We start from the raw sequence: 22,983 nt of genomic DNA on the forward strand, positions 1-22,983 counted from the left end.
TTTGACTTTCCATTATCATCGCAGGAGTGGACTGAAACTACAAACTTTGGCACCACTTCAAGATAATCTTTTCTTTTTGATAAATAACACTATGTTATTCTAAAAGAGGCTATTAAAACAGCACATTTTCATGACCTTTCACTGGCATTAAAGAATTACATTGGCATATCTGAATGTGAACTTTCCCTTTGAAATGTTAAATCTCCCATTTTAGGTTTTATTTATAGTCTCATTGATGCAGTGTTCAGGGCTCAGGAGGCAGGATTAAAGTATATCTCTATCGGTGAGCAGTAAATGGTTTCATAGTGTAAACATTACACAGTAAATAGGGCAGTAGTTACATCTGATTGCTGACATGGCTTCATATTGATTTGGTCTGAGATCAGAGTCCATGTTAGCGTTTCCCTGTGGTTCTATTTGATGGTTTAAACCCCCCTCCTCCTCTTCTCCTTATATTTGAGATGCTTGATGTTTTGCCAACAGGTCACTCGGTAGGATCCAATTATGAATGTTCAATCAATGTAGAGTAATACTGAGAGTAAAGGGTCAGTGGATTAGTTTCAGTCAGTCAGTAGGGAACTGTAACACAGAGAATCAAGACATTGAAGATATGTCAGGGTCTTTGTCCTAGCGGAGAGATTTGTGCTGAAAGAGCTGCACAGATACAGTGAAAGCACCCACGAAGAAGAGTTGCTGACATTATGCTATTATGTGACTCAGTGCTTTTGTTTTGTGACTGAATTTGCTACATTTGTTCGGTGTAATGAACAGCATTGCTGCCCGCCATGGTACATGGCTAACTATCCCCCCCTAAATCAGTATGCAGGACATGTAAAATATATGCGATAAATTGGTTTTCCTTCCCAACACCTGAGAAAAATGTGTTCAATGCACCATGAGATTTTGATTATCACCTTGCCTGATACTGACCGCCCAGCTGTCTTCTTCCTCTGGGGAAGATGGCTTGGCTGGCTGGACGTTTAGGCCAGCAGATGGGCTCCAGTAACATGGCGGACGACACTTATTGGTGGGGCCATAAGTTTCTTTTTATAAACTCTATATTTCCAATTAGTAATCCATATGTAAATAAAGGGGTTTGAGTGAAGCTATTGTGAGTGAAAAAGATGGAAAATCTGTTTAGCCATCTGTAAATCAACTCTTTTAGAAGCTACAGGTATATGAATGTGCATACAATTTTACATGGTCAAAAAGTGCCATATTGGGTTTTAAACACTGCAAGGAACATGCAGCTGAGCCTACTGAAGCAAAGTGACTCTGCACTATTCAGTGTTCAGTAGGCCAACACTGAATACTGAATTTAAAGACTTTGTAATGCTTAAGCCTACAATAAGACCAGCAGTAGGCCTATAAAAGTGAGATTTCGGATATCAGCCCATAATATTCCTATTGGGACTTATTGTGTGTGTGGTAGGCCTAAACTCATTAACCTTATTGCACTCTGTGGTATTTTTTGTATCTCCTATGATATCACTATAACATTTTTATCATATTCCTGTAGGGGTTTATAGTTTTGCAGTGACCGTTTTATTTTTATTAAATTATATTTGTTTATGCAATTATGATAGGAATACTATGAAAGAACGAGGGGTGATGTGACACATTCAGATTAAGTTGTTTTGGTAATGCTGACATGAGGCACATACAGTAACTTCACCTTCATTCGTCCTGCCTGTATCTATCGGCCGGCTGGAGAAACCCCTTCAGCACCACGGACAGCGCCATTCACTTCTTCAAAACACATTCACTTCATCTTCTGTATAAGACTTCCAGCGTAAGTTTAGTGGAAAAACACCTAGAGCTTGGGCTTTTTCTCCTTCTCTTCTTCCATGTGAAGTGGAAAAAAAGCTATTCACAACCTTTGATAGTCCCATTAATTATGCCTACAGTGCAGCTGGAGCTCGCAATATAAGTTCACTGCTCTCATGTGTTATCTTTACTTTTCATTGATGCCTCAATTCCCAGTGAAAAACAGAGTAGTCTTGTAGCCTATCACGTTATTACAACTCCCCGAGGCACACACGCACGCACACACACACACACACACACACACCGCGTATTAACCCTTTGCAATCGGCGAGAAGGGAATAAATAGATTGAGCTGTTAAATTAGTTGGGTAACCTCTTTTAATTATAGCCATGCAGCAGCACAGAAGACACAGTGTTCAACCTCAAGGCTAAGGCTGGAATCGAGCTGCTGCGGTCCCATGGGTGCAGGAGAACAGAGGCTTCAGATATTACATAATTAGCAGGGAATGTAAATGGGATAGTGGTACTCCACTGATAGTGGAGTATTCTAATCGTGAGGCACTGAGAGAAAACCACAGGAAGCCCGATGAGGAGATAAGACGGCCGGGAGAAAGAAGAGAGGACATCTTCAAGTCCTCTTCCTATCTGGCCTACATGGTGGTTCGGGTCCAGGAAGTTGCCTTGAAGCCCGCGTGAAATAAGAAGAAGAAGAAAGGAATTTAGGAGGGGTGGGGGGACAATTAGACACACTGCATCATTTAAGTACTGTGGCTGATGTCATTTCCTATAAGCACCATAATTGGGCATCGGCGACTCCAGACAAGCAGTGAAGAATGGCTAAATTAAAAAAAAAACACTATTCCCCAGGGGAACTGGAGCATTGTAGCTGCATTGATCCAGTGAAACGTTAATTGCTCGGACCTCACACTCTTCCCTGCGACCTCACGCCTCTCTCTCTCTCTCTCTCTCTCTCTCTCTCTCTCTCTCTCTCCCTCCCTCCCTCCCTCTCCCTCTCCCTCGCACACACACACACACACACACACACACACACACACACACACACACACACACACACCTGTTCTATAAATCACAAGGAGGAGGGCAGTTCCCATTGAGTACCTCGGCACTGCATGCTCTCCCACTCACCTACTACACCTCTACCCCCCTGTGGCCCCTCCCTTACCGGACCGGACCGATAAATGGGTTAACGCTGTCACCGGGAGTAGCCGAGACAAATGCACCGGGAGCGTCGGGAGATCCCTCTCTACTCTGCTTAAAAAAAAAAAAAAAAACACTGCTGTTTGATCGATTTGTGCTGAAGCTTTTACCGGACATCATTCTCCTCCCACGCTGTTGATTCGACAGTATAGGTTGCATCTGATCGGTGGTTTTATTCTAAGAGGAGACCGGCAGCAGCAGCACCAGCGGCTCTTCAGGCTACCAGACCCGTGGGCGGCTGGGTGGCGTCCGTCTGGGCGATCTGAGGAGGAAGATTTGGTTGCCTATACTGTTCCTACCTACCTACACCTACCTACCTACCTACCGCTTCATCAAACCACCCCAAATTCCCAAGATATGGCGATGTGAGATGTAGAAAAACGGATGGGAGGCCATTCATATGGGTCTGGGCTCGAGCTGAACGGAGTACAACAGCATCATCACCATATCACCACTGCCTAACCAGTTGATTTTTTTTCTTTTTGAATAAGTATCAAAAAGTCCGGAGCTGGGGAGTCGCAGTTTGACGCTTGACATGTTGGTGAGTCTTAGGGGCAGGTCCAGCACACAGACTGAATGAGTCCATCTTTGGCTCTCGGACGGACTCCTCAAGAGCACAGGACGGATGCAACAGACTAATAAACACATCTTGGCAATTCACAACATCCTCAGCATCTCCGCACACGGTATTCTAACCGAGGGGGTGAATCTTATACCGGGACCAGTCGTTTAACAGGCAGGTAGGCAATCCCGACGTGCTCAGTAGTATTTTACGGTTAATTAGACTGTTGCTGATGTGTGTGTCACCTCTTGGTTTCATGTGTTAAAGGTGATAAAGGTGATAAAGGTGATTAGCGACCGTCCATGCGTCAGCCCACTGGTGGCCGCAGAGCCAGGCGACTGCACCTGTTGTAATTGGTGTAAATGGGAGAACGCGCGTGTGTGAGAGTGCGTCCGTGCGTGCGTGTGTATGTAGCGTATGTGTTTTTAAAATGACAGTAAGACTAGAGCTGTGATGTGTTTAATGGCTGACAACACATAATGTTTGCGTGTTTGTCTATATTTGCATTAGTAGTCTACTATTTACATTGTTTCTATGTGCTGCTCAAATCTCGTTCCAGCTGCTTGTGTGCGTGGGGTTCGCGTGCCCGTCAGCGGTGTGTGGGTTGGCGGTGTGATTAGGTGATTATAGGCCTATCACGCGCAGTATAAGTGTAATTACAGCATAATTGGACCGACCACGCACCGTGATGTAAAGCACTCAATCACACACTACATCATGCTTTGTGGTTTTATCAACCATTCTCCTTCTCACCCGGGCTACAGCTCGCATGCTTCTGATAAATTGGGCAATACGGCGCCCAATTGCATTAACTCCCATTGCCAGATGCTCTAAAAACTCTACAGCCATAAACCGTGATGGCCAAATCTGTCACCTGCCTCACGCGCATTCATCATTCGGTACCCCGGAGGAGACCCGCGACTGTGGCTGAACACGGAGTGCGTTTATACGTGTGAGCGTGTGATAATGGACGGCGTGGGTGCGAGCATTTTTAGGGGATGGCGCGCATGAGTTTTTTTTTCTTCCCTCGGACACCCCAATCTCCGTGCAAGGGTGACTCTTCGGGATTGAGCAGCAGGCGGTGTGAGTCCAATCGCGCTTTTCCCCGCTGCAGCTTGGCCGGTTGCGCGCGGCGTGGCAGATTGTTATGGGTGTCCAACTCTTTTTCCGTCGGCGGAGAGTCTATTAGGATCCGCCCGAGGAACGTTTTACACCATCTGAGAGCGAACCAAGGGCGCACACTTCCACAGCCTGCCTGCCTGGACTGATAGTGCTGCGCGGCGGGGGTCAGCAGAGCCATCCAACAGGCGCAGGAGCTGATGGTGGGAGCGGATAGGTCGGTTCTCCAGGAGTTACCGTGGGGTGACCCAGGCTCACCTCCGGGAGAGCGGGCTGCGGGTGACGAGATGGAGAGTCCGGCGAGAGCATCTGTTGAGGAAATGTTTGTACCGTGCAGTCCTGATGGGTAAGACAGAGACACCAGCAAGGATCAAAGCTGTAATGTGGCAGCCTATCCTTTGCCCAAGGTGACTTCAGTAGGACAATGTGACACTGTGCTGTGAGCGCGCAGAAGAAAACACGGGCTTAGCAAGTCATTTGGATCCCATTAATCATTTTTTATTATTAGTTTGTAAGAAGCCATTTTGGTTTTGATTTGTTTTCCAGAACATGCGTGTTAATGGTAACACTTGTGTCCTTCCTTGAGGCAGAGGAATGGGTCTCATCACGCCCATTTTGTTTCGCTGTGTGGTCTAAGCAATTTAGAGGTGGCTAATCACAGAGTGGCAGTTTACCTTTATCCAGCACTGGCGACTTTCAGCCGCTTAACTGTGGTTTCTCATTATTGTTGGCAGGCTCTTATCTCCACAAAAGGAAAATGGAGAGCTTACTGACTTTTTAGTGGCTTGAAATAAAGAGAGAATAATTTGTAGATTTATCTTGACATCAGCCTGCCAACTATCAGATACCAGAGGACATGCACACAGATCTGAGATAAATCAGATAGTTTCGCAGGTTTTGATGGTCTATTGATGGCTATGACTCTATTTACATCCTGCTTCCTTTCATCTTGTCTTGGCTTGATTCTGTTAATGTTGTCCTCTTGTCAGAACTGGTTTGTGATGTTTTCAATGGCTAAGGTGGCAGAGTTTTGTGTGTGTGTGTGTGTGTGTGTGTGTGTGTGTGTAATACTGGGAAGAATATTGTTGTGACCCTCAGCTCTTTCCCACCATTCTGTTAATGCATCTGTGTCCGTCAGGACTGAGGGAGGTGTGACAAACCACACATCCTTCATAACAATCTCTGTGACACATGATTCCCCATTTCCCCCTTCCCACCTTTTTGTCTCAGTCTCACTTCTTTCCCCTCTGCTCCGTTTCTCCCCTCCCTTTTTTTTTTTCTGTGCTAGATTCGTTCTGATCACTAACCTCACTGCAGACTTGAAACTCTGCTCCCTGGGGTGCAGATGACCCCTCGGTTCAAACGCTGCCAGTCAGCCGGCTTTCATTTGCTCCTTTCATCCCTTTGCCCCTCATTCCCGTTCTCTCTCTCTCTCTCTCTCTCTCTCTCTCTCTCTCTCTCTCGCCCTCCCTCTCTCTCTCTCTCTCAGTCACACACACACCTGCCTGTCTACCTGCCTCAGATCTGTCTATCTGTCTGCCAGGTAAACAGGCTTATCAGATGGTGGTTTTCTACTAAAGCTTGTCCCTGTCAACTCTTATGTCTGTCTCTGTCTGGATGATGACAACAGTTTTCACAAGGAGACAAACCACAAAGAGAGAAAGAGGGAGACGGAGAGAAAGAGAGAGAAACTGTGTGTGTGATTGAGTTTGTTTGCATGTGCACGCATGTCTGCCTGTGTTGCCATGAGTGGGTGAGTGGGTGTTTCTGTCATGAGAACAATGGTGGGAGCAGATGGACTGTTAAAATACGTTCTCATATGAATTTTGTATCATATGTCTTATTAATTTGATCACCGATTGTATAATTGGTGGTTCCTGTTTAATTTCCCCCCAGGGATCAATAAAGTGTCACCTTATCTTATCTCATCTGTAAGGATTTAAGAGGTTTTAGTAAGCTGTAGCTCACTTGAACAGAGCTGTTAAAGCTGCACCAAGTGACATTTTTAAACATCAATATATCATTGTCAGATTAATTTTGATACCTTGGTATAAAGCCCGACCATGGTCAAGACAATTAGTAACCTCTATCTCACATTGGTAGCATTATTACTGCTATAGATTTTCTCAAAATTAAGACCACATTTCCCATAAACCCCATTGCTTCCTGCTGCAAAGAGGGTCCTTGCCTGTTCAGTTAAAGGTTTTCTCTTTTGCTTTACTGAAGAGGATACACATGTCTCTTTAGCTCAGTTTGCACTGGAAGAACAGCAGCCCTCTTCCTCTTTTGTGTCGTAAAGCAATCTCCCTTTGTGCTGTAAAACAACAGAGCAGATTTCCCACAAAATCCGACCCGGTGGCACACAATGTAAAATGCAGTGTAGAGTCCGGTAGAGGCTGCCAGTCTTCTAACTGATGGTCTTATTTGTTCATGGTAATTATGCTGATGTCTGAAGTTAATGTGGCAATATTTTATTGATGTTAAGTTGCTACATGTTGCACCTTTATTCATGATCGTCAAGGCTTAATGCTTCATAGCGTGGATATTACAGTTTAAAAGACTGACTGCATGTGGTACTTGGCTCTTTCGGAGCAGCAGGGGTGATTTAACTGTGATCAAAGAATGGGACCTTCGTGTGTCTGTCTGCAGCTTGTTGGCAGAGTGACTGTGTCGTATCTGGGATAGATACATGTTGCTGTGGTGACCTGAGTACCTTTACTGTGCAGGTGGGACAGGAGTAGAACCACGAGCAGATGGACTGAAGAATAAATTTCCTCTGAGCTCACAAACACACACACACAGACATACACATACACACTTTCATGCACACATGTATGCACACACTCTCATGCTTTCTATCTCTCTCTCATACACACATAAACACACACCCCCACACACACACACAGAGCCACACCTTGTGTCCTCTACAGATCAGCAGAGCAGACCTGCGCCTGTCCCTCTGCTCTTAACCTTTTACACTGCCTTTGTCTCTACTCTTCTGTCTGCGTCCTTTTCCTCCCTTGGTTTTGATACCAAGACCCACAAAGGATTTAAATTTCAAATAGCATCGCATTTTTATGACCCAGATGAGCAGAGGAGAGGAGAGTGGAGAGGAGAGGAGAAGAGAAGAGAAGAGAAGAGAAGAGGAGAGGAGAGGAGAGTGGAGAGGAGAGGAGAGGAAGGGAGAGGAAGGGAGAGGGGAGAGGAGAAGAAATGAGAGGACAGGAGAGGAGAGAGGAGAGGAGAGGAGAGCGGTTGTTCAGACTTTGACCATGTTTCCTGTGCAACAGAGACATCCACCCTTCTATCTCTATCTCTCCTATCTGACAGGGGCCTGCTCACGAAATACTCCTGTGTATCTCTCTCTCTCTCTCTCTCTCTCTCTCTCTCTCCCTCACTTCCATTTCAGTTCATTGTGTTCTATTGGCAAGAATATTACATGAAGCGTATTGCCAACGTGTCAGAATGTTACGACGGGAAAACCATCACAAGGGCAACTCTCATGAATCAAAAGAGAGAAAAGCTCTCATTGCGCGGCAGCGGGGAGTATTGATGATTGATGCCCTGCCAGGCGCTGAGGTCTCTTGGTGAGGTGTTGGCCGGCTGTGGGGATTGTCTGGAGGGACAGGGAGTCAGCGGATCTGACAGGGAGGTTAGAGGAAGCGATAGCGAGTGACAGGACTTTAGTGCTTTATCTCTGCGGACCAAGGAGACCGAACAAAGAGCGAGAGGGAGAAAGACGGGACGAGAGAATGATAGATAATGCTGGGTTGCCGATTGTATTCCGATGGTATTTATCTGTATAATAACAGTGTAATATTTTTTTGTGACTCCATTGAATTATAATGTGATTACATAATTTGTCACTGTGATTCTGCCATGAGGAGACAGCGGTTTCTCGCAGAAATGAGCATTAGCTGAGTAGAAGGAACAATGTAAGAGCTTGTGTTTCTAAAAAGGGCTTATGACCGAGCTGGCAGCTGGGATCGAAATACAAACGCACGCACACACACATATTCTCTGTCTTTGTCTTTCTCTGTCACATGCGCACACACACACACACACACATACAAAGTTTATTCAGGCTAGTGTGTGTATTATGTGCGTGTGTTTGTGTGTCTCTGCAGGGAGAAGATGCCATTCCACCATGTGCGGGCGGGCCTGCTCTATCCTGACAACTACCTGAGCAGCTCCCTGTCCGAGGGCAGCGAAGCCTTCCAGCTCACCAGCATCTCCACAGAGGAGCTGGGAGGTGAGAGAGAGAGAGGGAGAGAGAGAGAGAGAGAGAGAGAGAGAGAGTGTGTGTGTGTGTGGGTGGGAGGGGGGGGGGTGCAGGGAAAAGTGTGAGGTACGAGCAATTAGTGTTTCACTGGAACAATGTAGCTACAACGCTCCATTTCCCCTGGGGAAAAGTTTTTCCATTTAGCCATTTTTACAATGCTTGGCTGGGTGCATTGGTTTCCAATTATGGCGCTTAGGAAATTACATCAGTCACAGTACTTCAAATGATGCAGGGTGAGAGAGACAAGACACGTGCCATTTGGTGCATGTATTTTTTACATGGGTTGTCCTAAAATGGGAAAGGAACCCCTAATCCTGTCGTTGAGCTACTCAGGACTGAAATCATGAGTGCCTGTTTCAGACCGAGGCTCTGTTTGTTTGTTTTTATACATGTGGGCTATTGTAGTTTGCTTGAATGAGCTTTGGCATAAAGTACTTTGTCCCCTAAATCTTTTAATCCAATGTCCCTGATGGACAAGACGACTCAACTCAGTTCACTCAAACACTTGCTTTAGCAAAGCAGAACTGGCTCCGTAAGTAAAATATTTGACAGAAACATCTTGCCATCAATACTCTGCTTGGCCCCTGTGTTTTGTTCGGCCTGTCAAGGGCAGCGAGAAGGGTAAAGTAGTTTGAACGTACAGCAATTATATAAATTGAATTTGAGCTCTAAGACTCTAGACATTATGATGAGGCATTATCTTGGCCCTGTCAGCCGCTGATCCAAAGCAACCAACGGGATTGTTTGATGTGGACAAAAAAGCCGTGCTATTTGCTGCCAGCGTTGGAGAACTCCTAATCCCACTTCAGAGAGATGCTGAAGGTTCTTCTTGCCTCATCTGTTAGTGCAGATAGACCGCTAGTTAATCACCCCCCGTGTTGGAGAGCTGGTGTCCTTTTCTCTGCTTTTGAGTGGTTTCATCAATCACAGAGAGAACATGTACAGTCCTGGGGGTTGAATTGGTGATACACAGCCATACGCAGGCAGGGTTGCATGCTCACTCAGACACGCACGCAAGCACACACACACACACACATGCACTTGCACACAGAGACACACCAGGCATCACACAGTAATACATCAGGGACTAGCTCATTCGAACCCTATTGAGAAAATACTCTTCACTGCTGAGCTGCATACAAATAAATCTCACTTTGTTTTTGGAGAGAGGGGAGGCCGCACTCTCGCTCGCATTCCCAATCCCTCTCCTCTGATTCTCACTTTGTTTGGTGAGAGAGGGAGAGAGGGAGAGAGGGAGGGAGAGAGGCAGTGGCGCGGCGCTCTAGACTAGTTATCAGCCGAAGGGGATATTTACAGGCTTAGATGGGGGTTGCGACTGAACCTCGGCTCTCACCGAACTGACAGAGCAAAGACAGGCGTAGGAGACGGATCTGAGACAGGCTTATTACACAGACACAGAGGAGGGAGCACCATGTCAGGACGAGAATATTAATGACATGCAGAGAGAGAGAGAGAGAGAGAGAGAATGAGAGAGAGAGAGAGAGCGAGAGAGAGAGAGAGAGAGAGAGAGAGGTGAATCCCATGCAAAATTCATTGTCAAAGTTAGGAAAAGAAATAGACTTGAGAAAATCATGATCTGAATCTGAATTCTGTGGTGCAGCAGACTATTGCTCTTTTTGATTGTATTATATTGTCTGTAAAATGCGTGTAAATGTGGCGCCGGCTAAAACGACACTCTCACACCCCCGTAGTGAGAGAGATCCATAGAGCGGAATGAAAAGAGTTTGAATAAAGTCTAACCCGTGTTGCAGTCTTTATCAAGTCGATAAAGTCGACAGCAGACCCCCCCCCCCCCCCCCCCCCCCCCCCCCCCATCCTCCTCTCCTCGCCCCATAACTCCACCTCCCCCTTCCACCTCTGCTCAGATAGTGTCAAATGATTGACAGGTAATTAGTAGGAGATTGACCGGGTATTTTGTAAGAAGATCCGCAGAGGTTTGGCTAATTCTGCCGCTCGAACAGATGCTGTGTGTGTGCGTTTACTTACAATTTCAGGCGAGCAGGAAGCCTTTTATGTGAGAAGAGTCTGTCGGAAAGGCTCTAGGTGATGCATCTGATTGTTCTGTGTGGAAGGATTGGGACGGGCCCCCCGGGGTTTGTAAAATACAATAAGTAAATATAAAGATGTGAGAGAGATGAGAGAGCGGGAGGGAGAGAGAGGGAGATAGAGAGAGAGAGAGAGAGAGGGAGGGAGAGAGAGAGAGAGAGAGAGAGAGAGAGAGGGAGAGAGAGAAAGAGAGAGAGAGAGAAAGAAAGAGAGAGCATCCACACCTTGATTTGTCTGGAGGGAAGCGCTGTAACACTACCTGTCAATGGGAAAGCCTATTTATCAAGTTCCTTTCAACATGAACATCTAGTCAACACCATCTACTAATTACTGACCTGCTTAAAATTGCTAATAAGTAATATAATCTAATGCATTAGTCCAACTCAATAACACAATCTGATGACTCACAGTTACATTTTGGGATTACGTTCTCCAAAATCTATAGAATATGAGTCAGAAGACATAATTCATGCCAGTTCATTTCAAATTAAGCATTGTGTAAGGCCTTGGGTTCTTTTTTTACAGTTAGCGTTTTATTAAAAATTTATAGGGTAGCAAGAGGTGTAACAATACAAGCAAGGAAATGATAACAGACATCAGGATGAAACACACAGATCAAAAACATAGAATGTCAAGGAGACAATGTCTGACATTAGAAAAAACAAAAACAAAAACAAATGTACAAACAAAAAGTGGAGACAAGATTACAAAGCAGCATCACTGCCCCCGTATTGTGACAGTGAAAGGAAATATTTCAATAATATAATATGGGAAGATGGAAAAACCTGTCCACCTGCCACTTTTGTGTTAAGGCTACACCTCCTTTGGCACACACACCCGTCACCCTTATACACACACACACACACACACACACACACACACACATGCAGAGAAGACGAATCAAATACAGGCCTTGGGTTCTTAATGGTGATAACACAGGTACGAAATGCTAAAGGTCCCACCACAACATTAATATAATGCATATAGATAATTAATCCCAAACAATACATTTTATTCCAGTTTACTGACTGTAATTTGAATGACCAAAATGAACTATTATATTGGATTGTGTAAATGATGTTCGTGAGTCCCCTCAAACATCGGTCTCAGTTAGTAATTACCTTTTATCAAAGGTATGTGTTGCTGTATTACAATACATTATTATGAGCCGCAATGGATTACTGTCTCCTTTTTGTAATCACATCACTGTAATCCTGCTGCAGCTCATCCATTACTCCCCAACCCTTACAAGTTTATATCATGTCTAATGAAGAATCAATGTCAGGACAAAAGACTGTGGGAGCAAACCTACACCTCTGTCTTGTTCCTCTCGAAAGAAAGAAAGAAAGAAAGAAAAAGAAAGAAAGAAGAAAAAAATAAAGTGAGAGGAAGACAGGAAGAAAGAGAGACAAACAGCAATATATTGTGATATGTTTCATGTTTGCCTTGCAGAGATCCGTGAGGCGTTTCGTGTTTTGGATCGCGATGGGAACGGTTTCATCTCCAAGCAGGAGCTGGGCATGGCCATGCGCTCTCTGGGTTACATGCCCAGCGAAGTGGAGCTGGCCATCATCATGCAGAGACTAGACATGGATGGTGAGGCACACACACAAACACACAAACACACATGCTGGCTTGCATGCACACACAAACACAAACTGGAGCTTTTCTTAAAGGGGCAGCGTGTGACAGCTTAACATGAGATGTACTGTATGTGTTTTTGATAATGTTTGTTTACAGATCTGTATTTTAAGATATGGTGTGTTCAAGTTCCAAGAGGCTCATTTTCCATCCATTAATAAAACTCTTACATGAAGAACATGAAAATTAAAAATTAGATGAAATAAAAAATAAATGCAAATTGTATCTCATTCTCTCAAAGAAAGCAAACAGTGTGGATATTCTTATTCTATATGCGCGGATGATTAATAGCAATGTAAAGGAAAAAATTTGTCACATGAAGCCAAAACGCAGTTCTCAACACCTTTCACTTGCTTATGACCATATGGGTCTCTGAGATCCAGCCCCGTTAAAGATTTCCCCCCAAAGCTGTATCTGAATTGCCTTACGAGCAGCGGCTGGTCAAACGTCAACACAAACCCCCCGGAGACAATAAAGCGAGCACCTGTCTGCTCCCTCTTCTTTAACTCCACGTCTGCTTGTAAATTCACAGCGGACTGCAATTACTCCTTAGCAGTCCCTGCATCGCAAACAAGCTAGTCAATCTTTGGACCAGTTCTCATCCGTCTATTCTCGATTCCACGGCTCCCTTTAAATACCAAAGGTCAGAACTAAAAGCTTTCTGCCTTGCCTCCATGAGTAGCCTGACCATCTGAAAGACACGCTGTCTTTTGGTCTGAGAAGAGACAGTATCTCTCTTAAAGCCCTCTGCCTGTCATCTCGGCGTTATCGCTAATAAATTCCTGAAAGAGGTCACTGTCACAATTAGTCCAAGGATATTAATTGTTAGCAGGTCGTAGACAACGTGCACGGTTCCTTCAGGTTTAAAATGTAATGTCATTAAATCCCTCCTTAATAAACCTTGATCCTTTGATCTTCAGTGTTATCTTCTTGAGCTTTTTTTACTTAAGTTTCCATCAGGTTTTAGAGACAGTAGTCTCAATATAGCTGATATATTTTTGTATTTTATATTTCAGTAATTGAGAAATTACAATCAAGTTTCAGAACATCACTGATACTCCTTAATACTAATTTTAATACTGACACCACTAATAATACTACTAATACTACTACTAATATTAACATTGCAGCACTGAGACTCCTTATTACTACCACTACTACTACTACTACTACTACTGCTACTAATACTGCCACTACTACTAATACTACTACCACCACCTCTGCTACTACTAATACTGCTACTACTACCAATACTAATACTAATACTAATGCCAAAAATTATGACAGTAATATTAATTGGATCCTTAGATAGATAGTGCTGTAGTAGAAGTGGTGATGATATTAGTATTCGTATTGGTATTATATAGTATAATAAAACTATGCAGTAACTTAATTTATAGTGGATTTGTTTAGAAGCATGAGACATGCTGTCCTGAAGATTTATTAATTCCACGGGACGCTGACTATTGATGAATATCTCTAGTTATAGACTGCCGTGTTTGTTAACAACAGTGTTCGGCAATAGAAAACATAATGAAAACATTTACCAGTTGTGTCATTTGAATTTAAATGTCCCAAATGTTCCCTGAATTTAGACTGAGCAAAAACAAACACAAGCTTGCATGCACACGCACACACACACACACACACACACACACACACGCACACACACACACACACACACACACACCTTATTTGAAAGGTGAATTAGTGCTGATGATGCATGGGTGTTTGTCAAGGATGAGGGCAGATCCATCTGTTGATCTGTCTTGGGGCACATTTCTTTGTTTCGACAAACAAATAAGCTCCAACATAGAATGCATTATTAAGCTCCAATCTGGCTTCCTGTCTGGGTGTCTGATTTGCTTTTGTCCCGGTCTTTCTCCCTGCCTTTCGGCCTGTGTGTGTGTGTGTGTGTGTGTCTATATATTCCTGCCTGCCTGTCTGCCTCTCCGCCTGTCTGTCTGCAGGTGACGGCCAGGTGGACTTTGAGGAGTTCATGACGATACTGGGACCCAAACTCCTGTCCTCTGACAACAGAGAAGGATTCCTGGGCAACACCATTGACAACATCTTCTGGCAGGTGAGAGATGAAGTCGCCTCCTCTCGGCTGGCTGTGTCTCTCTTTCCCGTCACTTACTCTCCTCATCAATTATCTTTTCCATCCATTATGTATGTGGCAGCCAGAGCATGTCTAGATCCTTAAAAACAAGCCTGCTTGCTGCAGGTAGTGGCACAAGCACACACATCGTTTATTCACAAAATATACACAACACACACACACACACACACACACACACACACACACACACACTCAGACCCCCTACCTGCATCTTAAAACAAAAACTGTTTTTTTTTTTGGCTCAGGGCCTTGAAGGAAAGAGACCTGCTGGGAATTGAGAGTCTCTTGTTATGTTTGTGTGTGTGTGTGTGTGTGTGTGTGTGTGTGTGTGCGTGTGCATATGTGTGTGTGCATGCGTGTTTATTATTCATAGTGATGGAGAGAGTATTACCATAATAAAGATTTCAGGGAAGAGCCCCTGTATGGGGACAGTAGATACTGGAGCCTGTGCTTTGAAGGGTCTAAACTGGGCTCAATGGTGATTAAGCCTGCAGCTCATCTATATGCTTTTGAACATGCTGTCTTTTTTTAAGCTTGCTTTGTTTTTGAAAATCACTGCAATCCAGAGAGAAAACTGTGCAAAATTCACAGCTCTGTGTGTGTGTGTGTGTGTTTGCCTCTGAGGTAAGACGGGCCGCCGGTCCCAATAATAAGAAGTCCAGAGATTGAATGGGTGTATGGGGGTTGAGTCTGAGGACGGCTGGATGAGGAGGGTGACAGCTCTTGAGAAGCTGTTCAATGCTTTCCTTGAGTCAAATGAGAGGAGAAACATTAAGAGGGTGACTCACTGAAATGAGGAGGTGTGCGCGTTTCAGGTTACGGACACATACTGGGCCTCATTTGCATAAATATTCTTCATCCTAGATTTCACTGTACAATCATTTCAGCAAATATGATTTAACAAACAAAAAAAAAAAAAATGAAAATTCCATCTAGGGCATTTACACAGCGGAAAACAATAGAAATTATCGCAGAAAATCTGAGAAAGTCAATGTAACATGCTGATTTTGACATCAAGATCGTTTGTTCCTACTTTTACAAATGAGGCCCGTTGTATCTGCAAAAGAGAGATGGAGCAAGATGGAGCACAGTGTGCCAGCCGGGGAAGCTGAAAGGGAGGAGAGCACACACAGAGAAAAACTGGACAATATGGGGGGTGGGAGAGGAAGAGATGCCCCACATAAAGATACAGGAATACAAAGGAAAAGCACAAAGGAGGAGAGTGGGAGAAAATGAAAGAAGAGGAACGAGAGACTGTGATTCACGAAGGTCGCAGACAGTGTGCGTCTCTGGGGTGATTTAAAATGTTCACCTCCCACAAAGCGAGAGACAGACACAAAAAGGAAAACAGGAAGGGGGACAGAAAAACGAGAGACAGAATGGGAGAGAAAGAGGAGACAAGAGAGAGGAAATGAAAGAGGAGACCAAGAGAATACAGGAAGAAAGAGAGGAGGAGGGGGGGGGACAGTTGGTGGGAGGAAGTATGTCTCTGAGGGCTGTGATGGCAGCATTTTGTGTGTGTGTGTGTGTGTGTGCATGTCTGTTTATGTTTCACGCACTGCAGAGAGAGAGAGACAGGAAGAGAGGGAGATTGTATTGAAAAAGGAGAGAGAGAGAGAGAGAGAGAGAGAGAGGAGGAGATGAAGGAGCGGAGGCACATCTTGGTGGGCCATAATGACTCAATTCAGGATGTTCAGATAATATCATCACACACTGAGATGCATACTGATTGTCTTCACTGGGGAGAATGGAGATGGCATGTCTTGTATTTGATTACATTTTCCTGTGTGTGTGTGTGTGTGTGTGTGCCCTCATGCGTATGTGCGTGCTTCAAATTGTTCTCGAATAGATTCACAAAGTGCTTGTGTATGCTTGTGTCTGTATCCTGCTTACGTTTGATTCAGCGTACCATTGAAATGTCTTCGAAACATTTCTTCTGCCCGAGTTCATCTGCGTTCCTGTTTACTTTCCACTGTGCTCGGCCCCCATGAGGCTGAATGCAACCCTTGGGTTATTCACATATCTGCTTTGAAAAAATCCTGACTCAGGTTGCCAGATTTATGCTGACAGCCAGTAAATCAGATTTGAAAAAAGGAGGCATCCAGTCTTCCATTGCGAATTAAGCTGCGGCGCCTAAAGGCAAAGTCATTTTCAGCCGTGTGGAAAAACAACAACCATCTTTGCAGCCTCCATCATCATAATGTCCGTGCAGATGACCAGCGCTGCCAAATGCGCAGCACCTCAAGTAATGCAGTGTGTCTCTATTACGTAACATATGCCATTTGGTGGATGCTTTCATCCAAAGTGCCATAAGTGCACATATTTTTTGCATGGGTGGCCCCGATGGGAATCAAACACCTACCTCCTGACAGTGTGGCTCTCTAGCCGCTGAGCTGCAGAGGGTGAAACACTGGAGAAAGGCACTCCAGAAAATTCAAGGGTGGAAGGAAAACGCTCGCCACTCGTCGTCACTCGACTTTTTCGAAAAGGGTCAGAGGACAAAACAGGAGAAAACAAGCACGCGCTGCAAGAGGGCAGGCAGGATTAGACGGGAAGGGCGGCGTGTAAGCAGCTGTTCGTCTGATTGATCTGTCTTGGCTCCTTCAGTACGTCACTGGTCACTGGTCACGATGCCCCGCTGTTTCACACACACGCACACACACACACACAAACACACAAACACATGCACATCACATCACATACTGTAGTTCGTTGAGTTCATTCAGTGAAAGACAAAATGCTCTGACAGGAAAACTCTCGAGTCTCCACATCCCCTGTTGTGTGTGTGTGTGTGTGTGTGTGTGTGTGTGTGTGTGTGTGTGTATGTGTGTGTCCTTCAGAGACATCAAGACAAGGAAAGGGGGGAGAAATCACTCTGTGGTTGGTAACAGGTAGCGGCTCCACTGTGGATTTCCCCCCACAGACAGACAGACAGACAGACAGACAGGAACATGGTACATCCTCTGTGCTTCTGCCCTCAGCTGTCATGTTGTCTGTCCTGAGGCTGCAGTCCAAAGTGTTCTACCTCTGTTCCCTGCATCCGTTCAGAGCAGAGACAGCCTTGGCAGGGAAGACACCAGAAATCAGGCTCAGGCCCTCTGCCTGCTGCTGCCACTGCTGTTTCCCACTCGCTCTGTCCTGACAAACAAGGTTGCCAGTATTTTGGGCACTTAAAAGGGGTAAAAAATGCTTTTTAACTCTTACTGTGATGCTGCAACTTTGAATCCAGCTCAGAATCCTTTGCTGGGCATCCTACCTATCTTCAGTCCTTCCTGTCACTCTCCATGGTTTGCTATTTAATAAAGCAGTAGAGCTAGAAGTAGAACAAGCCAAAAAAAAAAAAGTCTGCTGGGTTTTAGTTTGATTCAGGTTTGACAAATATTGATTAATCAATCATTGTGATGAACCTATGCAATATGTGTCTGTTGGCTTGTCCTCACTGTCCTTAGGCTCCAAGTCTCTCTCTTCCTGTGTGTGTGTGTGTGTGTGCCTGTGTGCGTGTGTGCATAAGAGAAAGAGATAGAGACAGACAGAGAGAGAGTGAGTGATTGAATGTGTATGTTTGTGTGTGTATGTGTGAAATTATTCTCCCATTTACTGTGATGTCCCAGTTTTTGTATTAATCCTTCTGGAATTTGTGTGTATGTGTGTGTGTGTGTGTGCGTGCGTGCGTGCGCATTCGCGTGTGTGTGTGTTACCATAATTAATGTGTAAATCACCTGGAAAGGCGACAAGAATGGTTAGATTGGAATCAATACAGCTTTGTAGAGCTTTTTGGCCGCGCGTCAATACGGACAGAAACAGACACACAAACACGTGAAATAACGGTGGATCCGACCTAATGAGGCACGCTTTTAGAATCGTTAAGTGTGTGTATACGTGCGTGTGTGTGTCTGTGTGTGTGTGTGTGCTATGAGTATGCATGTTGGAAGATCATATCACACCTCTGTATTATTGCATTAATACTTTCCACTGATTGTGGCGTTGACTCTAGAGATAGTGCGGAGGCAGACTAATTAGAAAGTTATTTCTAACTTTCATCGACTGACACTGTACTTTTCCTCTGGTACACAATATCTCACAGTGGGTCAGCATGGAGGATGCTGCCTCCAGATAGCGTGGCAGTAGAGGAATAAGCTGAAATACCATCCTGTCATTGAAGTGAGCATCTCCTCTTCAGCATCACCACTCTTTTCTCGTCTCCTCCGCTATTGTCTGCCAGTGCTGTTTTCTCCATCTGTGTCTCCCACTACTTTCTTCGTCTCTTTTTCCTGACCTCGCCATACTTTCCTATTCTCTCATCTTATCTCTCTCTCTCTCTCTCTCTCTCTCTCTCTCTCTCTCTCTCATGCCCCTATTTTCTTCCTTTTTGCCTTTGCCTGCCTCACTACGTCCATCTGTTGTGCCAAACCAAGCGATTGATTGTATTTGAGGCCGTTAGTGAGGTAAATAATCGAGACACCGATGCTAGAGGTTTTGGGGGTGGTGTGTGCGTGTGTATGGCGGGGTGTGTATGTGTGTGTGTGTGTGTGTGTGTGTGTGTGTGTGTGGGAGGGGGTGGTGGAGAGGGGTTGGAAGGACATGTTTTTTTTGGAAGGACAGACAAGAAATACAATAGAGGCTAAGATACAGACACAGACTCATTGATTGGTCAGGGCTTCATAAATCATTCTTAAACACGAACCAGCACACACACACACACACACACACACACACACAATTGAGAGTAGTATCAGCAATGATGTAGAAAACATTTCCATTCTAATTCATAGGTCAGACAAATTACGTATACATTATAAATTATGTATACATGCATTTATCCATGCTGCTTGCATACTTGCACCCAAACATACAATTGTGAGCAGTTTCAATGATGCATATGCAAAATTGTTGCCATTATATCCAATACCTTCTACATTACACACATACATTACACAATTAAGCATTAAACTACATAATTATACATGACATACTTGCATGTAACTTATATATTACACACATCATGCGAACATAAAATATTTCCCCGTCCACATAAACCCAGTTTGAGGATAACTGTGTGTCTGTGTGCATTGATCGCCCCTGCAGTTTGACATGCAGCAGCTGTCTCTGGATGAGCTGAAGCAGGTGCTGTTCCACGCCTTCCGGGACCACCTGACGATGAAGGACATTGAGAACATCATCATCACCGAGGAGGAGAGCCTCAATGAAACCTCAGGGAACTGTCCTGAGTACGAGGGAGGTGAGAGAGAGAGAGAGAGAGAGAGAGAGAGGGGGAGGAAGATACAAAGGGTGGAGGGTTAAGAAAGGAGAGAGGGGGCTGATTTGGCAGAGGGAAATAGGCTAGAATTGGGAATAAAGAGGGGAAAAAAATAAAGAGTGTTTGTATTTCTTCTATCAATAACAATAAGGGAGGTAAAAGCAGGGTTCCCACATTTACTTGGACATCATTAAAGACTTTTAAATGACTTAAAAGGTCTTGCTTGGCAAAATTCAAAGACTCAGAATTGGCATGTTTTGGGGGAAGATATGACATCTGTCAAAATTAGACATCATAGCAGCTTCATTTTTTCCCCCTCATGATCTTGTGAAGTCAAGAAATCATGGTGAAATTATTCCTTTTAAAACTGCTGCTATATAGCAACACAAATATCCATCGTAGGGTTTTCCTCAGGATGTGAAGAGTTGATGCTAAGACAGAGAGAGGTCCAGAGAGCTGAGCCATATTGATGAATACGGATGTTATATTTAAAAAAAAAAATCTTTTAAGGCTTTATTGTATTTTTCTCAAATCCATAACATTTTCAAGGATTTTCAAGGCCGGTGGGAACCCTGTAAACCTAAAGTGTTGATGGGCATCATCTTGTGTGCATGGTTGTTATTGTTTGATTGCCCAAGTGGAAAACAGAGGGCAGGTTTGAGATGTAAAGACCAAGTTGAGGCTGCAGTGAAGCGAAACAAAAAATCAGAGCTGACCCTGCTGTAGCAGAAATCACCATTCCACTGTGAAACATGGGTCGAGTCAGACTAGGACAAAGGTAAAGACAGATGGGAGACGCGAGAATACTGGGAGAGTCTTAATGAATCCTCTGGGTACTGGCATACAGACTCATGAAGACCTAAAAAAGAGAGAGCTGGGGGGAAATGAAGAAACTTAGCGGAGGAGGGAAAGTGGAGGAGGAGATAAGAGGCTAAAGAAGGGATCAGGGAACTGCTGGCTTGGCACTCTCTTTCACAAAGTTTCTAGCGTTGAGGGAAGGGTGTGCCATGCAGCTGTAGGGAGGGGAAAAGAATAGCAAAAAGGAGTAGAAAGAGGAGACGTAGGAGGGAGAGACAATGAAGAAGACAAAGAGAGTCGTACAGTCAGGTTATCTTCTCTGATGAAGAGAAGATGAGAGGAGAACTGGATGCCTAGATGCCTTATCCTTCTCCTCTCTCTTCCCTTTAACCCCCATCCCACATCCTCAACTCCTCTCTTTCATGCTTCCTTCCCATCTTCCTCCTGTCCTGGGGGACTTCTGTGCCTTTCACAGTCCCTCTCAGATCCACGACTCGGAGCTCCCGAGTTGATTTATTGATGCGGTATGTGATTCTAACAAACTGAGACAAGGGGACTGACAGAGAGGAAACTTTCTGTTGTTGCTCTTGCTGCAAGGCCTGTTGGAGGACACGTCTGTCTCGGCTCCTCTTCCTCTCTCCATCTCCAGAGATTACGTCTTTGTAAAGAGGCCTCACAGCCCAAACAGAGAGGTGGCAGCATAAAGCCTCGCTCCATTCCTCTTGTCTTTGTTTCTGCAGCAGCGTAGTAAGTCTAAGGAGAAACTCCTGTCCCGCTCTCATCACTCTTTTTCTTTCTTTCTTCTCCTCTCCACTCTACTCAGTCCATCCCAAAAAGAAGAATCGGCAGACGTGTGTGAGGAAAAGCCTGATCTGCGCATTTGCCATGGCTTTCATCATCAGTGTCATGCTCATCGCAGCCAATCAGATGCTGCGGAATGGCATGGAGTAACCAATTGCACTGTGAGCATGGGGAGTGGACAGAGCAGCCATGACCTCACACCCTGTCCTTGCAGCCAAAGCTGGACCAGCCACAACCCAAGCACTTCTCTGAACAATCAGTTGTGTTTTTTATAAAGTTTAATTTGAACTTACCTTACTGAAACAGACAATGTACATGAATTGAAGTGATTTTTTTTTCATCGAAGATGTCACCAAGTAGAGATACTGGACTTAATCACCATGAAGGGAACTGGACTGGAAAAGAAATATGTTTTTATATAAATCATGTGAGGACAGAGGGTATTCTTTTGCTGTTTTCAAGACCGAGACCACCCTTTAAACTTGATTTTCTAATTAACTAAAATGTTTCTAACATGTATCAGGTGCTTTGAGCCATTCCTAATTTTAAACACAAGCAATGGTTATTATGGATAACTGCATATTTACCCCAGGAAAGTCACATTAACTGAATGTGGGCACTGAATGTTGTATACAGCATTTAAATGTGTAGTAAATCCCTCACATCTCATATAGCCATGTATAGCCATTGCCCATTTTGTGAAATCTCATCTACATCCTTGGCTCAATCCACTAACCTTGGGGCACATGAATTCCTTATGTGTATCTGCAAGGAGCACAACTCAATACTCAGTGGGAGAGCACTCTAGAAGTATCATTGTTCCGCTATCTCTACTCTTTAGTCTTAGTATTGATGTGCTGCATATCACCAGTGGATATTTACAGTCACTGTATGTACCGTACAGTATGTGTTTACTTACCTTTGTCTTAACCTTTGTGTGTCTAAAAGACAGTATTGTCTATATACATAATGTAAGCTCAGGCTGTCTGAGAGGTGTACAACATGTGGAGGGTAAAAGTAAGAGACACCTATCCAGTGACATTAGTGGAGCTGTGGTTTTGTGGTTACAATTAGGAGCACACTGCAAAAGGTCTCCATCTTAACAAGATATTTAGTCTATTATTGAGTCCTAAAATTGTAATTTTCTTAAAATAAGTGAACAAATCTGCCAATGGGGTTACATAATTTCCAATGCAAATCAACTTGTTTCAAGAATTTTGTAGAATCAAGTGTTGTTTTCTTGATCCCAGTGCAGTGATCTGCCTTGTTTGTCTGGCTTGTTTCAAGATATTGACACTCATTTCTAGAAAATTCCTGAAACAAGTGAAACTGCATTGGAAACAAGTGGA

The 22,983-nt window shown here is 44.3% G+C and overlaps 1 protein-coding gene across 1 annotated transcript; it reads left to right on the forward strand.

Annotated features, from left to right (window-relative positions):
* The first annotated feature begins 4,953 nt into the window (after positions 1-4,953).
* Positions 4,954-21,784, forward strand: caln2 (calneuron 2). The gene is made up of 6 exons (XM_071910419.2): positions 4,954-5,012; positions 8,794-8,918; positions 12,468-12,611; positions 14,627-14,739; positions 19,864-20,017; positions 21,657-21,784. Exons 1-6 carry the CDS (start codon positions 4,954-4,956, stop codon positions 21,782-21,784), a joined length of 723 nt encoding a protein of 240 aa, XP_071766520.1.
* The last annotated feature ends 1,199 nt before the right edge of the window (positions 21,785-22,983 follow it).

The sequence above is a fragment of the Centroberyx gerrardi genome, chromosome 11 (assembly GCF_048128805.1).
Source record: "Centroberyx gerrardi isolate f3 chromosome 11, fCenGer3.hap1.cur.20231027, whole genome shotgun sequence".
NCBI classification, from domain to species: Eukaryota; Metazoa; Chordata; class Actinopteri; order Beryciformes; family Berycidae; genus Centroberyx; species Centroberyx gerrardi.

Excerpts from the sequence above, each read along its gene's own strand:
- caln2 (XM_071910419.2), top strand. The coding sequence starts at position 4,954 with ATGGAGAGTCCGGCGAGAGCATCTGTTGAGGAAATGTTTGTACCGTGC. Across the intron at positions 8,919-12,467 it reads CTCCACAGAGGAGCTGGGAG|AGATCCGTGAGGCGTTTCGT; the intron begins GTGAGAGAGAGA and ends TTTGCCTTGCAG. Across the intron at positions 20,018-21,656 it reads CTGTCCTGAGTACGAGGGAG|TCCATCCCAAAAAGAAGAAT; the intron begins GTGAGAGAGAGA and ends CACTCTACTCAG.